Source organism: Benincasa hispida, chromosome 12 (genome assembly GCF_009727055.1).
Source record: "Benincasa hispida cultivar B227 chromosome 12, ASM972705v1, whole genome shotgun sequence".
Classification (NCBI taxonomy): Eukaryota; Viridiplantae; Streptophyta; class Magnoliopsida; order Cucurbitales; family Cucurbitaceae; genus Benincasa; species Benincasa hispida.
This window is the reverse complement of record NC_052360.1, coordinates 32366895-32383629: the sequence shown is the minus strand read 5'-3', so window position 1 is coordinate 32383629 and position 16735 is coordinate 32366895. Positions and strand designations below refer to the sequence as shown.

The 16735-nt window shown below is 28.9% G+C and overlaps 1 protein-coding gene across 1 annotated transcript; it reads right to left on the bottom strand.

The window, feature by feature from the left end:
* Positions 1 to 2853: 2853 nt before the first annotated feature.
* Positions 2854 to 7350, bottom strand: LOC120068418 (proline-rich receptor-like protein kinase PERK3). The gene is made up of 8 exons (XM_039020178.1): positions 6074 to 7350; positions 5433 to 5658; positions 5124 to 5332; positions 4388 to 4514; positions 4208 to 4279; positions 3874 to 4060; positions 3661 to 3793; positions 2854 to 3255 (listed from the first exon to the last, which is right to left on the bottom strand). The coding sequence occupies exons 2-8, from the start codon at positions 5578 to 5580 to the stop codon at positions 2992 to 2994; spliced, it is 1140 nt and encodes a 379-aa protein (XP_038876106.1). The 5' UTR covers positions 5581 to 5658; positions 6074 to 7350; the 3' UTR covers positions 2854 to 2991.
* Between the last annotated feature and the right edge of the window lie 9385 nt (positions 7351 to 16735).

Below are 16735 nucleotides of genomic sequence, written 5' to 3'. Positions count from 1 at the left end.
TTAAGGTATCAACCCCAACATTATCTACATCCTTCTTTTAACACTGAGATTGTTTAACATTAGACCCAGAATTACCACCTGTTTTACAATTCCTCAAAGAAAAGATACTTGGTCTCTTTTCAAATCGCTTCAACACATGAGTGAACTGCTTGGACAGCAAGGAGATCGCTTCAACAAGATTATCTTTGGAATCTTTCACATGTTCAGACAATTGATCTTCAATTGAGGATTGCAGTGCAATTCCTTTGTTCTTCTTTTTAGACTTGTAATTCAAATACATTTCAAATGTAAGTAGCAATTTAAAGAGATCATCTACTTTCATGGACGAGATATCTTAAGCTTCTTTGAAAGTAGTGACTTTCATATGAAATTTCTTGAGCAGAGATATGAGGATTTTTCTCACTAGCTTTTCTTCAAAGATCTTCTCTCCAAGAGAAAAATATTCATTTATTATGTCAAGTAATCTCGCATTGAGCTCAACAATAGTTTCATCTTTATTCGCTTTAAGGTCTTCGAATTTATGGCTAATAGTTGAAGTCTTGGCATCTTAACATTCGAGGTTCTTCGTGTGCGACAACAAGAATATTCCAAGTTTCTTTGGTAGACACACACATATTGATCAGGCGAAGGATATTTTTATCAACACCATTTAACATGGCATTAAAAGCTCGAGAGTTTCCAAGAGAGGCTTCATCCTCAACTTCAGTCCATTCAACTTTCGGTTTAAGCACTTTCTCACCCTTTGCATTTGTGACTTGAGGGTGAGACCAACCAACAATATAGATTTTTAGGATTCATTGTCAATAGACTTCAAAAAGGTTGTCATTCTTGCCTTTCGATAGGAGTAATTAGTTGCATCCAACATAGGTGGGCACGTGGTAGATCCTCCTTCTTTTATTCCTTCCATAGGAAACCAACAGGATTGCAACACTAGAGATAATGATGACCCGCTCTGATATCAATTAAAATTAAGATAGGGATACCTATTGCACGTTAAATCTTGTTACAAATAATGTTATAACATTCCACAAAATATTTAAGCAATGATAAACAACTAGTAAAAAGAACACCAGAGGTTGGTAATCCTGTTCGTGAACACCGCCTATATATGGGGGCAGTATGCCCAAGAAAGAGAACTTCACTAATATAAATGACAAGCAATTACAATGTAGTACTATCTATAACTACAACATAATTACAATGACCCCGTAGAGCTTAAACACTCAACCGTCCACCTAGACTCTCCCTAGATGTGAGACTCACTCTCTTGGTGACTTAAGCTCCCACTAAGTATTAATATAAGTATAGAATTACTTAGGTTCCCCTTAAGTTTGAGACTCTCTATCAAAGACTTAAGTTCTCCTTAAGCCGTGAGATTCCCTCTCACTTGAATTTTATCTTTCCCTTTCAAATGAGACCAGTTCATTTGAATAGCTTAGGCTCCCCCTAAGCTTGAGAATCCCTTCTAAAATAGACTACTGATGAAAAGTAATATAACTTGAAGTAAGTCTCCAAACTTGCAACAATACAACCTTCGACCTCTTCAAAGATCAACACAACACTTGTGACAAAATACTTCACAAGACAATGGCACTCAATATTCTTCGTAAAAATGACCAACCCAAAATAACAGACAAAGATCCTTTTAATATGCACATTGGACACACAGAAGAGTAATCTTAGATCCAAAAATAGTCGCACATATGGAAGGCAAGAGATCCATAAAAATATTACAGACAGATTTTTCCACACGAGAAATTTTACAGGATTAGCATTTCCAGAAACAAACATTTATCAAATATAAAGAATGCAGTAACAATCTAAGTGATAGCAACCAAACTTAAACAAATATTGCCAACACACATTTTCTAACCACAAGTTTTTTACTTTAAGTATTTTTTTATATTATTCCTAAGATTTGCAAATTATGTTGATTTGGTCTATTTATATAATATTATTTTATAATTATATGTTATTGACATTGTTATTTGATATTAAAATATTTCGTTTTTGTCAAAAAAAACTTGTTATCTATCTTAAAGTTTCGATTTTCATGTCTAGCTTAATCCTCAAAGTTGAAATAGCAATCTATATAAGTTTTAGTGATGATGAATTAGGAGTTTACATCCCAAAAGTCTCTTTTTTTCCTTCCAAATTGTATGCATATAATTTATTATATTTATAAATAAGTTGATCATTTTACCATTTAAACGAATTTCTCTAATACTTTTTGGTACAATATTAAATATTATTGACATTAACCCACCATATTAATTGTAAAAGGTTTGAAAAGCTCTCACTAAACTCGAAAGGAAGAGCTCAAAACTAAAATTCAATACCAAAAACAATCTATAAAATAGTATACTTCTCAAAAAAAATAAAATATTAAAATATTAAATAAAAGGACTAAGAAACCCGTGTTTAGTAAGTTATATGATGAAATTGAAGAACACTAAAATTACACTTTGTTTAAAGAATGTCAATGATAATTTGAAGCCATTGACTATCTAACATGCTAGACTGGGGGGAGTTCTTAAGATATGCTTTATTTTCAAGAAAATATATTATGCCAGCAACTAATTAATTATTTTTGGTTTACTAGACTAAAAAAAAAAAAGAAAGAAAGAAAGAAGAAGAAGAAAGAAAAAGAAAAAATGCCACACCAATCTCACCACTTAACTTTCATATGAACAATCAAACAATCATTCATAACATTTACTTTTCATACACATAAAAGAAAAAAATATTGATAAAAAGAATGATTCAGCTGTTTCTTTTTTTTTTTTTATACACTTACAACAAGCTGATGTGGAGGGGGGGGGGGGGGGGGAGGGGGGGGGGGGGGGGGGGGGGGGGGGGGGGGGGGGGGGGGGGGGGGGGGAAGTGAATTGAATATTTTAAAAATTAAAAATAAAAAAATAAAAAACCAAAAAGAATCTTATTACACATATACCACACCTTTGGCTAACAACCAAGCCTTTGCTTTCTTTTTTACTTTGTGGTTTTGAACAACTGACTCCCAAGAGTAACCGTTGGGCTTCCTTCTCCCATGACTGTTGTCAAGTTCATCTCTTTCTCCAGTATCCTTTCAAGCTCTGTCACCACATAGCTCATCACCGGGCGCCTCTCGCTCGAATATCCGACACATTGAAGAATCAAATGCATCAGTTCAGCCACACCTTCCTCGGTGAAACTCTTCCCCATTCTCGGATCCGTAATGCTAGCAATATCGCTCTTTTTCTGATTGTTTTGTATCTTTCAAATAGGTAAAGAATGGAACAAGGTTTCAGAATCCGATAAATGAACATTCAGAAAAATGGTAAGCTAGAACAAGAATGTCCCATGTGCATCTCAAATGCCAGATACTAGCCCTATGTGAAGTAATATTGCTTTTCCGAGATGGGAGTCGTATCAAGAAAAGTAAACCATGTCCTAAAACAATACCAATAATGAGGTATGACGATATTGAGATAATGTAGAGCAAGACAAGATCAGCTAGTTGCAAATATAGTTTCAATTCTGAAACGTTAGGACTTCGGAGTATAAACAAACTAGACTCAAGAAATTACATTATACATACGAACATATCTATCCCAATTTGTTCCAGGAGATTTCTCAATATGATTGACTATGAGCATTTGGGTAGGAAAAACTACTTACCCAGTCAACCAGACTATAATTTGGATCGGAAACAGGTGCATCGGTGGCTTTTTGACCGCTTACCAACTCCAAAAGGAATACGCCGAAACTATATACGTCACTTTTCTCAGAAAATTGTCGAAACTCTTTTACCCTACAAAAGGAGATGGAAGATGATGAATACCAATAGCATGCAGTGTTGATGGCAATTGTAGAAAGTTTTAGAATCAGTACTCAGGTGCAAGGAATATCTCATCTGCCATTGCTCGAGACGATGATTCTGAAATGTCAAATCTTCGCATGACATTATGAAGTCCAGCATCTGCCACTTTAGCTATAAAATTCTCGTCAACAAGAACATTGGATGTCTTGAAGTTTCTGTGTATCAAACGAGGGCTCATGGAGTGAAGATGTGAAAGACCTACATATGATAATTGGGTCACTTAACCGAGGGACGAGTTTCTTGAAAGCATTCATGGGTAAGAACTTGGTTTCACCATTGATATATTTGATGGTTAGTCAATCTACAAGAGATGCAAATAAATGCTCACTGTTGGCAGAGGTTCACCTTTAGCTGCCCCCAGAGCTATTGAGAGTCTGATCTTGAACTCTAGCCTCTCAGCCGATCGCTGCTCGGTGCCTGCAAATACCCATGCTCTTTAGAGTAAGTTTGGAGTGACTTTTGAGAAATAGTGCTTGTACATATAAGGAAACCGTAATCTCGCAAGCCAGAAGGACGGACCATTACCATATATGTGGCGAGAAACACTTCCGTTGGGTATATAATCGAAGATGAGAAACTGGAGATTGTTTTCCTGGCAGTAGCCCAAAAGAGTTACGAGATTTCGATGCTGAATAGACGAGAGGTAGTGCACCTGATAGTAAATGAAGTAAATTAGATTAAAACATGAATTGAACATAGATGCAGGTAGTTTTCCTTTCCAACAACCCGAAACAAAGTTGATTATTGACTTGTAAGGCAGAATGAGCAACTGAAGAGGATATGTGGTGATATCAAGTAAAACTCATGGTTTAGCATCAATCAATACATGAAAATTTCAAAAGAAAATACAGGTGAAGTGGTATGCAATCCATATGTCAAGTTAAGCTGAGACTTTAACGACCTCATTTGAAATAACGGATCTGCTCAGCTTAATAGATTGTACCTACTTACTCGAAAATTCTAACAGGTGATGGTCCAAAATAATGGCATAACACACAGTAGACTTTCAGTGAGAAACTAGCATACATTATACAATCATTACATTGTTAGCTATACAAATGCAAGTAGAGTTTGAATTTGTTGACTCGAGAACTTCAACAATTGTTTGAAAGCACGCTGAATGGTTAAGGTATTTGTGAGGATTCATGTAATCATCTAACGCTCCCATTTATGCTCAATTATGCGTGTTCATATAGAATATATATCAATTTTGTAGACTTGCTACAGAACCAATTTCATCAAGACAATATATGAATATTACCTCATCTACAAAATCCTGACTAGGTGCTCCATGCCGCTTTTTGATAGCGACAAACATTCCATCATGAAGCATACCCTTATAGACCTCCCCAAATTTCCCTTCTCCAATCAAGTTCTTGTCGCTGAAATCATTGGTGGCTAATGCCAACTCCGCCATCTCAAAACGCCTAGCATCTCGTAGAGTCAATTCAATCCCAACATGCCTTCCCACTACAAGTAATTGAAACCACAACCAGTTGATGATCATCCTTCTGAAAAACAAAATACGCAAGCTAATCTATAACTCTGGCAACGATGATGAAAACAATACCTTGAACAGAAGGATCAGAAGAGCCAGTCTCGGAAGTTCTTGCAGCGTTTCTCGAGCGTGCTAAGAATCTTAAAAGTATGATAATCAATCCCACCAATGCCACGGCTCCTGCAGAACCTCCTAATATTGCTGCAAGGACCTTTGACATCTCATGTGGGTTCTTCCCTTCACCGTTGATGCTTTTTTACAGTATAACAACTACTATACACACTATTATACATTGAATCTGAAAACAAAATTACAACACTCATATTAGGTACAATCATGGGACCAATATTGAACAATCAGCCACGAGTTAAAAGGCCCAAATTGGTTCGTGATTCGTTTTCATTTCCATGTTACTCAAAAACAATGTGTTTGGTATTACTTCTTCTCCAAAACAATTTATAAAACAAGTTAAACAATTGAGAATTCCATCCCTTCATACACAAATTTTCATATCACAAACCAACTCTCAGTGCGTGGCACCTACCCTAAAGTGTTTGATATGATATCAATTCTTACAGTCAACTACAATAATGAAGTTCAATCTATAGATCTTCATCTTTTTCTTTCTAAATTTCTATCTAATGATCATCTAAATTCAGTAAGAAGAGGAAGAACAAATTGAAGACAAATACACATCATCATGAACTTCAAACCTGAAATCGTGAAGAAAGTATGGAGGATGATGCAGATCTTTTGAAGGCGTGGAGTCATTTGACAATCAACAATTGCAGAACTCTTCTCCTTCCAGTAGATGAGTAAAGCAGATGAAACTCAATCCACATTCCAAAAACAAATGAAGAATCTTCTTAACAAAAATGGGGTGTATTATTATTATAATCAAAGAACTCAAAAATCACAAAAATGGAATCCGATCATCACTTCCTGCAAATGCTGAAGCTGAAACCGTATAAAGAAGAAGAAGAAGACGAAATCGGCTAAACAGCAGCAGAAAGAAACAGTGGGAGAGTACTTTTTGGTTAAATTAATACGAAATGCATCATTGGATACAGACAATGCCGACAGAAAGTGACCTCGCGCCGACAACAACTTCTCAGAGTTTTATTGCTTCGTATTCCCCTCCACCAAACCAACCCAATTTCAAAACCATCTGAACCCTCAAAAGAAAAATCAATATAAAACCCACAAAGAAACTCGATTCAAAATGATTCAACACCACCAAAAAACAAAATCAGATTAAAAACCCGCTTACCCTTTTAACAAAACAATCAGATTAACAAAACCCATGTGGAGAAAACTCGAATTGAAGTAAGAAAGGGGTTTAATATCAATAACAACAAAAGAGTAATAATGTAGCTAGACAGAGAGAGAGAGAGAGAGAGAGAGAGACGGAATTGAATTTACTCAACTAGACTCAAACTCAAAACCCCAAAACCCCAATTCAAAAAATTCAACACCAATGAAAAAAGAAGATCGAAAACCCTCCTACCCTTTTCACGAAACAATAAAAGGAACAAAACCCATGTGGCCAAAACTCAAATTGAAGGAAGAAAAACCATCAATGATCAATAACAACCAAAAAAGAAAAAGTGTTAACGTATAGAGAGAGAGAGAGAGAGAGAGAGAGAGAGAGAGAAACAAAAAGGGGAAATGAAATTAAACTCAAGGAATTAAAATTTGATATATATATGTGTGTAAATGTGTGGGCTGTAAAGCAGCAAAATATTGTTGTCTGGTACTGCAAGTTGAAAGGAATAGGTGGGTTCATTTTGCTGTGTCCTGTACAGAGCATCTTGGCTGTGTTCAAATTACAGAGCTTCAAAAACAGCAAACAAATTCAACCCCAGAAACCCCAAGAAAGAACCATAAAATTAAAAAGCAAAAGAGAAGAATAATCAAATCACTCAAATCATTACCCATTTTCCAGCTTGCCCTCTTTCATAAGAATTTTTATAATTAAACAAGAACATAAAAAAAAAAAAAAAACAGAGGAGAGAGAAGAAGAAAAAAAAAATAAAAAAGGAGATTCGAAGCAGTGGCATTGTGGGGTTTGCGATCCCCACCAGCCAGCTATGTTGACATTGCTTCTTCCAACTGACGTTTTTTTATTAAAAAAAAAAAAATGGAAACAAAGAAAAAGAAAAAATTAGGGTTCAGAGAAAAAAAACAGGGGAAATTTATATGGGAATAAACAAAAGAGAGAGAAACAATGAAGAGAATATGCAGCACATTAAAACATCCAAATGCTTGGTTTTATTATTATTATTTTATTTTTATTTTGTGGAAATTAAAGAAATTTGTGAATATCAGACTGTTGTTCTTTGGATTCTTGTATTTAACTCTTCAGAAAAGGCGATTTATATTACGAGGATGAGTGGATAATGACACCACAACTGTCCAAATTTTGTTGCAGAGTGAGAGATGAAAACAGAAAGAGAAAGGTATGTGAACACAAAACAAGTTTTCTTTTTTAACATTTTTTTAGTACGCCCATTTTCGGATAGAAATTCATCCTCTGATTTCGAGCAAATGGTGGTTGAATTATGTTTACTTTGACATTCGTTTAAAATTATTCGAAATGTTTTTGAAAGTTTTGTATAAATTTCAATTATGTTGGTATACGTCAATTAATAGTGTTACCAACTTTAAGATCTGAAGTTCGATTGCTCGCCTCATAAAAGTTTAATATTTCTAAACATCAAAAAGTATTATTTTTCCTCTCAAGAATTTTTATTGAAATAATATTATTGAATGTTAATGTTCCAAAAGTTTTTTTTTCTTTTTTATATTAAAATAAAGGATAGAAATGGAAGTGGATGTATAAAACTTTGAAGAGATATATGATATTACTTACAATTACATAGAAGATTAATTATAGTTGTTTTACTTTTATTTTATCTCGAAATATTTAGTTAAAATTATTTGTGTAGTTAATTTTAACTCATCAATTATATTGTTTACGTGATTGATGTTGTAAATGATTATATTGTAGGCTCTTCCAATTTTTATATAATAATTATTTTATAATTTCCATCTTATTTATTAAAAAGAAAAAAAGAAAAAAAAAACTTTTGAAAACTAAGGGCATAACTTAAACTTAACCTAAAGTTTAAGATTATTTTGTACTAAATCCAAAACTCTAGACTTTTTGAGTTCTTGAACTTTAGAAAGTGTCTAAAAGATCTCTCAATTTTCAATCTGTATCTTATAAGTTCTTTTAACTCTAATATGTGTGACAAGTTTCAAAGTTTTCATTTATTTATATGATAAACCTCTAAACTTTCAATTTTATATATATTAAGTAATGATTTATTCAACATCTCTTAAATTTATATCCTATAAATTGAAAATTTAATGTTCCATTCAGACATAGAAAATGAAGTTTGTATCTAATGAATTTATTATTTTTATGTTATGCTTATTGTATAAGGATCTATCACATACACAAAATTAAAAGTTTTAGGATTATTAAATTTTATTTGAAGTATAGGGACATATATCGCATACGAAGATAAAAGTTCAAAGACGTCTCATTTGGTAATCATTTAGTTTTCTTATTCTTCTTCTTATTATTATTATTTTAAATTAAATCTCCTCTCATCTCTAAATTTTTTGATTTGTTGTCTACTTTTTATCAATATTTTAAAAAATAAAGCAGAATTTTGAAAATTAAAACAAATTAGTTTCTAAAAGGTTATTTTTATTTTTAGAATTTGACTAAGAATTCAATTATATTATCTAAGAAAGATGTAAACCATAAAGAGAAAATTGGCATGATTTTTAGAAACTAAAAATTACCAAAAACAAAATGGTTTTTCAACTAGTCCTTAATTGATTTTAAAATGCCTACTTTTCGACGTTCACTTTAACATTTATTTTGAAAATGATGATCAATTTAATCTTATTGTTTTGTTTTCTTTTTTCTTTTATTGGAAAGGAATTTAATTACTCATATTTTCATCAAATCTTTTAACTTTCCTTTATTCATCTTCTTTTAATCATATTGTTTTGATTTTTTGTTTTGAAGTTTTGCAATTTTCTTGCATAAGTAATTTGGAATTTATTCTTAATTTTAAATTTGAAAGAGATTTTTGGTTTAATTGAATCTAACTTTTCTTCTTACATCAATCTCATTTCTTTCCATATGTGCTTGACCATTAATTGTAAAGAGAGATTGTTTTAGAGCCAAAAATCTCATTTATTATCAATTGATCTATCAATGTTCTTGGTGTAATTTTTTTAGACATAATTTTTTGTGTAATTAACAAAAATACGTAATTCTAGTGCTATTTCTTCTATTTATAATAATTTTTCGAGATTTGAGAAAAAAACATATAGTCACCGTTCAAACGAGTACAAGAGACAGTGAAACAAAGAACACAAAGGAAACTTACTTGTGTTTGAAAGGTTCAACAACCGAATGAAAATTTAATCAACTAATGTGGCATTATTTAAGACAATGGTGTTCTTTTATGCACAACTCGCTTTAATTATAACTTATACTCACCTTTGATTGATCAATCTTATTTTATAGATGTAGCATTGTGGAATAGGTTTGAAAACTTGAGCACGTTTAAAACTTTTTTTTTGTCATATTATTGTTATAGTTGCACTCTCGTAATTGAATTTTTAATTCACCATTACAATTAATAATGAGCAAATCAAACATTTATTGTCGAGTTTATCTAACACATTTAGAGGGTTTGGAATACATTTTCAAGTGTTTAGTTTAGAAAATAAGTCATTTTGGAAAAAAACAATGAAGTGTTGAATAACCATTCAAAATAGTTTTTGAAATGTATCTTAAATAGTTCTTTTTTAAAAAAAAAAAAAATGTGTTTTTTGGAAAAATAATTTTTTTCTCAAGTCAATCCAAACGGTCCTTAATATTTTAGTTCATAGTTAGATATTTTCAATACCATTTCTTTTATCAACTCGAGCATGACTCAACTGAATTTTAGATACATCTTTTTTTATCAAAAGGTTAGAGATTATAGTCCCAACGTCACATGTTGTTCACATATATATATATATATATATATAAAATCATATGATGGGTTTGTATGAAAGGGATTTTGTTGCGTATAAAATTTGTATTGGAGTTTTTCAAACAAGAACAAAAATGGTCCATTCTTAAATGAAATTTTTAAAAGTATAGGAAATAATAAAAAAATGAAAGTATAAAGAACATGGAACAATATAGAACCAACATATATAATATTTAAAAAATAATAATAATAAAACCTTTGTGAGCTTTGGGACATTTGACATTGTAGCTAATAATAATTATTTAGAGAGAGAAATTTTTTGTAGTTTTAATTTATTAAAATTTGAAAATTTGGGTTGAAATATAAGTATAATCATGTGCAATCAAAATCTTTTCAAGATTGAGACACATGAACAAAAGAAACTCCATATTAGAAACATGAGAAAGACATTTCATGAACTTACATTCTTTTCTTTCAGAAAAACAAATGAAATCAACCCCTTTACTATTGTCACCTAATGATTTCAAAACTAATAACTTCTTTTATAATTATTATTATTTGGTCAAAATACCACTTATGGTTAATATACTTCTTTTTTTTTAATTTTAATTCATCTACTTATAAATTTCTAATTTTAGTTTCCGTATTTTCTAAAAATCTTAAATTTTATTTTGTTTATGGTTGATATTTGAAAAAAAAAAACTTTTGTTATTTATTACTACTCTCACTATAATTCTAAAAATATATTCATATACTATATTTTATAGTATGAAAATTATTGTTATTATTTAGTCAATTTCGATAAAATTATTTTTGAGAGTCTATATTTAAGATTAGACATTTTAAATTAAAATTAAATAAACTCGATCAAATGATATTTTAATCTCCTTCTTTCTATTATTATTATTATTATATAAAATAAAATTATATGTTACTAAAATTGAGATTAATTCCTAAACAAGGAAGCAAAATCAAGGTTAGGTAGGAATTTCAAAAGTAAGAACTTTTGAAGATGATGTCCCTTTTTGGACAAGTTACTTGTATTTTAACAGCATTTGGGATTTTATTTTATTCAAATTAAAATTATAACTTATTTTTAGTGTTTTGTGAAACTTATTATAAATTAATTTAAAAAAAGAAAATTATTTTGAATGATAAAATTGTTGAAAATATTTACAAATAATAGCAAAATATCACTGTTTATTTATGATAGATTACTATCTGTGTCTATCGTGTCATGATGACACATTTATTGCGATTGTGAAATTTTGTTATATTTATAAATATTTTAGTTTATTTTCCTATATTTGGAAACAACCCTTGAAAATATATATTTTTTAGAATCTATTAAACATAGTTGTTGAGATTTTTTTTTCCACACAATAACTTGTGATTAGACAGTTAAGTACAACAGTAAAAACATAGATAAAATTTTAAAAATATCCAAATATTTTATTTTTATTACTATTATTATTATTATTATTATTATTATAGTATCTAATTTTAAAAGTACTTTTACTATAAATTATTTTAAGAACTATATCAATCTCAAATTAAGTCGGAATTATGTTAAATAAATTTTAAAAACATAGAAAGAGGGAATTTTTTGAAGGGTAAATTATCTAATATTCTAAGAATTAGAAGATCCCATTAATGATGAACAAATAAAATGTTGTTGAAGCTACCCAAGAAATTGATTGAGACTCAAACTCTTAAATCAAAAGACACTAAGCTTTCAAATCAAATTTTATAATTAAGACAAAAGTCACATCATTATTTTTCAGAGATTATAATTATTATAACCCTTCAGATATAATTAATTTTTAAAAGAAAAAATTGTCTGAGTTTTAAACTTTAGAACAAATTTTAATTTATATTCTTGAATTTTGGAGGTTGTATCAATTTAAAATTTAAACTAATAGTTGTATTAATTTAAATTCTGAACTTTAGGTAGTACAATTTAGATCCCAAACTAATAATTGTATCAATTTAAAACATGAACTTTTATAAGTATATCAATTTAAACCTTAAACTTTCTTTAGTACATCTAAATAAAACATAATGGAAGGTTTAATTGATACACTTGTGAAACTTTAAGGTTTAAATTGATAAACTCATGAAAGTTTAGAGTTAAAATTAATACAATTATTAGTTTGGGATTTAAATCGATACATTTATGAAAGTTTGAGATTTAAATTGATATAATTATTAGTTTAGGGTTTAAATTGATACAACCCCAAAAGTTCAGGGATATAAATTGATATTTTCCCTAAACTTTATCTATCAATTTTAACTTTAAACTATTTTATCAAATTGCATCCCAATTTACATTAATATGATAAAAGATCAAATTTTTTCTTTAAAAAAATAAATAAATAAACTTTAACTCTCTAGTAGATTGTTTAGAAAAATATTATATATATATATATATTCAACATATGTGCAATATGTCTCCAAAAAAACATATGTACAGTATAAAATTGATAAAACTGGAGAGAAAATAGGTATTAGAATTTTTTTTTTTTTTTAATGTATGAATTTGGCAAAGTTATTCAATAGTTAATATATGTATTGGTAAAACTAATTTGTTTTTTGTGCAAATTTTGTTTTATTGAAATGGATGTATTTGTGAAGATTTTCCATGTTTTCGATTAAAATTAGTGGCAAATTAATGAAAACTTCGTCGAAAGTAAAAGTTATGATGCTTATTTAAGTTTATGATCTAATTTAAATTAAAAATATAGAGTCGAAATTGGCACAATCAAAAGGTTTAAGTTGAAAATAAAATTTTTTTTCTTTTATAATTTATGTTTTTATTGTACAAATTAATTTCATTTTCCATTTTTCATTTTTTAAATTTTTTTAGAAGTGTAGAAGTTAATTTTATCTGTTTGAAAAACCAAAATTTGTATGAACAATGATTACAATGAGAATAATGCAAAGCTAAGGACCCCAATAGGCAGTGGTTATTGCTGGCACACTCCAATAAATGAAATGGATGGAGAGAGACCACCTTCACCTTCTTCATTTTTAACCATCTTTCTTGAATTTCATTCATTTCTATTTAAAACAAAATTAAACATAAGTTTGGTCCTTATATCTTTAAAATAATTTAAATGTTGTCTTTATGATATAGGAATAGTTTTAATTTGTTCCTTAATTTTAAATTTTAGATATTTTTATTGAAGATACCGTGTCTTTAATTGAACTATGTTCAGATTGTTTAAAAAGTTTAGCAACTTAAACCCGATTTAACCTTCTTTATTTACTGCGTCCTTATCCTAATATTGTCAAGTAACACAATTAGCTTAATAGAAAATATCAATGAGAAATTTCACTCCATAGTTTAGATTTATTACGTATATCCGACATTTTCTTTTTAAATTATATCATAAGTTTTGACTTTTTTAGTGGGTGTTACCTTGCATATGAGATTGACTTTGATTTAAAGTATGACATTTTTGCGAACTTTATGTTATATTTGAAAATATATTGGTATCGGATAAGGATGATTTGTGAGATTTGACAAAAATATGAAAACTAAGTTGAAACTCCAATCTAAATTTTATGAATTAAATTTATAATTTAACTAAATAAATATTGCATGACAAAGAATGATGAATTTCTCTTTTCTTTTTCTTTTTTCTTTTAATAATGTAATGATGCCAGGGTAGAGATTGAAACATCTAACCTTTTGATTAATAATGTTTTGATTATTGTATTTATTTTACAATACGGAGTGTGGGAGAATTGAGCTTCTGATCTTGATGTCGAAGTCAATAGTACAAATTTTATGTCCATTGAACTATATCTATATCGTCATGTCTTAATTAATTGAACTATATTTATGATGATTATAAATGAGTTGGAAACACTCAAATTTAACCCTAATGATATAATAATTTTGGAAGATTTGAGAAGGAAGTAAAGAAATATATTTGAAATGATTCCATTAAAATTTCTTATATAATTTAGGGTGAAAAGATATATAAAATGTAACAGTCATAACTCTTATTTTGCTAATTGTATTGATTGGAATCTATTCACATAAATATTAACAGAATTATGTCTTTTTTTGTTCGGAGTTCAATTATGCCTTCAATAATGTCCCAATGGCTAATTTTAAAGTAATTAATTCTACACATTCCTGTAATTTATATTAATGTGATGCTATATCTGCAAGTCAACTTATTATAAATAATATTTCATTTTATTAATTAACTTAAATGTATTTCTTTTACTTTTATTTTTTCAATACAACAATTGCGGTGATAGGAGTTCGAGAATATATTTTAAAATTTTTTTACCATACATTCTCTCCCTTGATTAATTTAGGATTGATTTCTTCTAAAAAAAAAAAAATTATGTGCATAGCATCTTCTCTTCTATAAAAATTCTTAATATCATTTAATCAATTTCAATAAAAATTAATTATAAATTATTAATTATAAAATCTATTAAAAATACAGGGACTAAATTAACGATTTACTGTTTAGTTCTGGAGTCCACAATGTAAGACGTTGACAAATTATGGAATTAAATGTGTTGATAGTCGTGGACTTACAATGAATATAAGAATTTTTTGAGCCAAACATGTTCTAAAATAGAATTATATCATCAATTACATGATCAAAAGTTCGGATTCACACTTTTACACGATTGTTGAAGTCGACATTATGCATATTTGCAGCCAAATATGTCCCAAAATAACACTTTTTGGATTAATTGTATATGTTAAATTAAGTTTCATTAGGTATATAAATATATAGTTATTTTTTTATTTTTTATTTCTTTGACCATATGTGAGATGAAAAATTGATCATCTAATTTTGAAATTGATAGCATATACTTTATGCTAATCGATCTATACTCACTTTTACAAGTATTCGATATTTGATATATAGATATCAAATGAATATTAATACAATTGATATATAAAATATAAACAAACCAATAGATGTATATATTTTAGTAAAGATGTATAAATCAAAGAAAGATGAAACTACCACCATGAGTTTTATTTATTTATTTATTTATTATTATTATTATTGAGAAGACACCAAGATAGGCATGTGACATAAGGGATTTTGCATTAGAAGGAGACATAGAAATGGTCAATTCTATCTTGATTTTCAAATAAGTAATAGTCTACACCTATTTGATCTATGCACTTCTCTTAATGACAAGGTTAAAAACATTTTAAAAAATATTTTTTTAAAAGAAAAAACTCTACAAATAATTTATGATTGAACGCTTGAGTGGACTGTACAAAGATAGGTGTAGTTCGGGATGCACCCAAATATTTTCCTTTTCAAATTAAGACAAATGAAAGATGAGAGTATTTGGTTGTCTTTTTCTTATATAATTTTTTAAATAAAGACAACAAGATTTAAAAAAAATATATGTAAATATGCGAATTCAAGATGATTTTTCTAAACCAATCAATGATCATTATCGATCTAACTATCTTCACATAACATAACTACTTTGCTATTTGCAAGAAAGAAACTCCAATCAAATAATTAAAATAATTTAGGTTATCTAATAAATGCTAAAACTTTCTACAACACAACAAACAAAATTGTGTAGCAACAAAAAACCTAAAAACACATAGATTAGAATAGGGGTGGGGAAGCCATGAGAATGTGTGGTCCTATCTTTCTTTATTTATCATAGGAAAGAAGGCTTAAGGAGTTGATGTAAAGGATGAAAAGGGTAAAGCCATGGTCCATTGGTCCATTATTCAATGGGGATCAAATTAATTTTTTTTAAAACTTGTTGACCTTTTTCTTTCATTTCTTTACTCTTTTTTTAAGTTGAATTTCTTGTTCCCATATGTTATTGACTATCTTGTGCTTAGTTTTGGCATTAATTTTACATGGTTCAAACCCAAATAGCCTTTTGAATCTTCTTTTCATCAAGAAAAATATTCAACAAACACAAAACAAAGCTGCCAATAGCATTTTATCGTAATCAAGATGGTGAAAACTTTTTTTGTCTTTTTTTTTTTAAAAAAAAAATGATTTATGGATAAAGATGTTGGTTTCATTGTCTATCAAAATCTTGAAATTTCGATTAAAATTTCGAGATTTTGATATACTTGAAATTTCGGTAGGGGATTTTTATTTGTCCCCAATTTCTCGAAATTTTCATCGACATTTTGAGTTTTTTTTTAGCAATTAGATATGGTAACCCAATTGAATTTTTTCTCTTTTACCATAAAAATTTTTATTTTTAAGAAACCACAAATTTATTTTTAACTTTATTCATTTTTTTTCATTGAATTTTTATATCACTTCACCTCAAAATTGAATTGATGTGAGTTTTGTTTCTTTTACCATCAAAATTTTTCATTTTCAAGAAATAAAA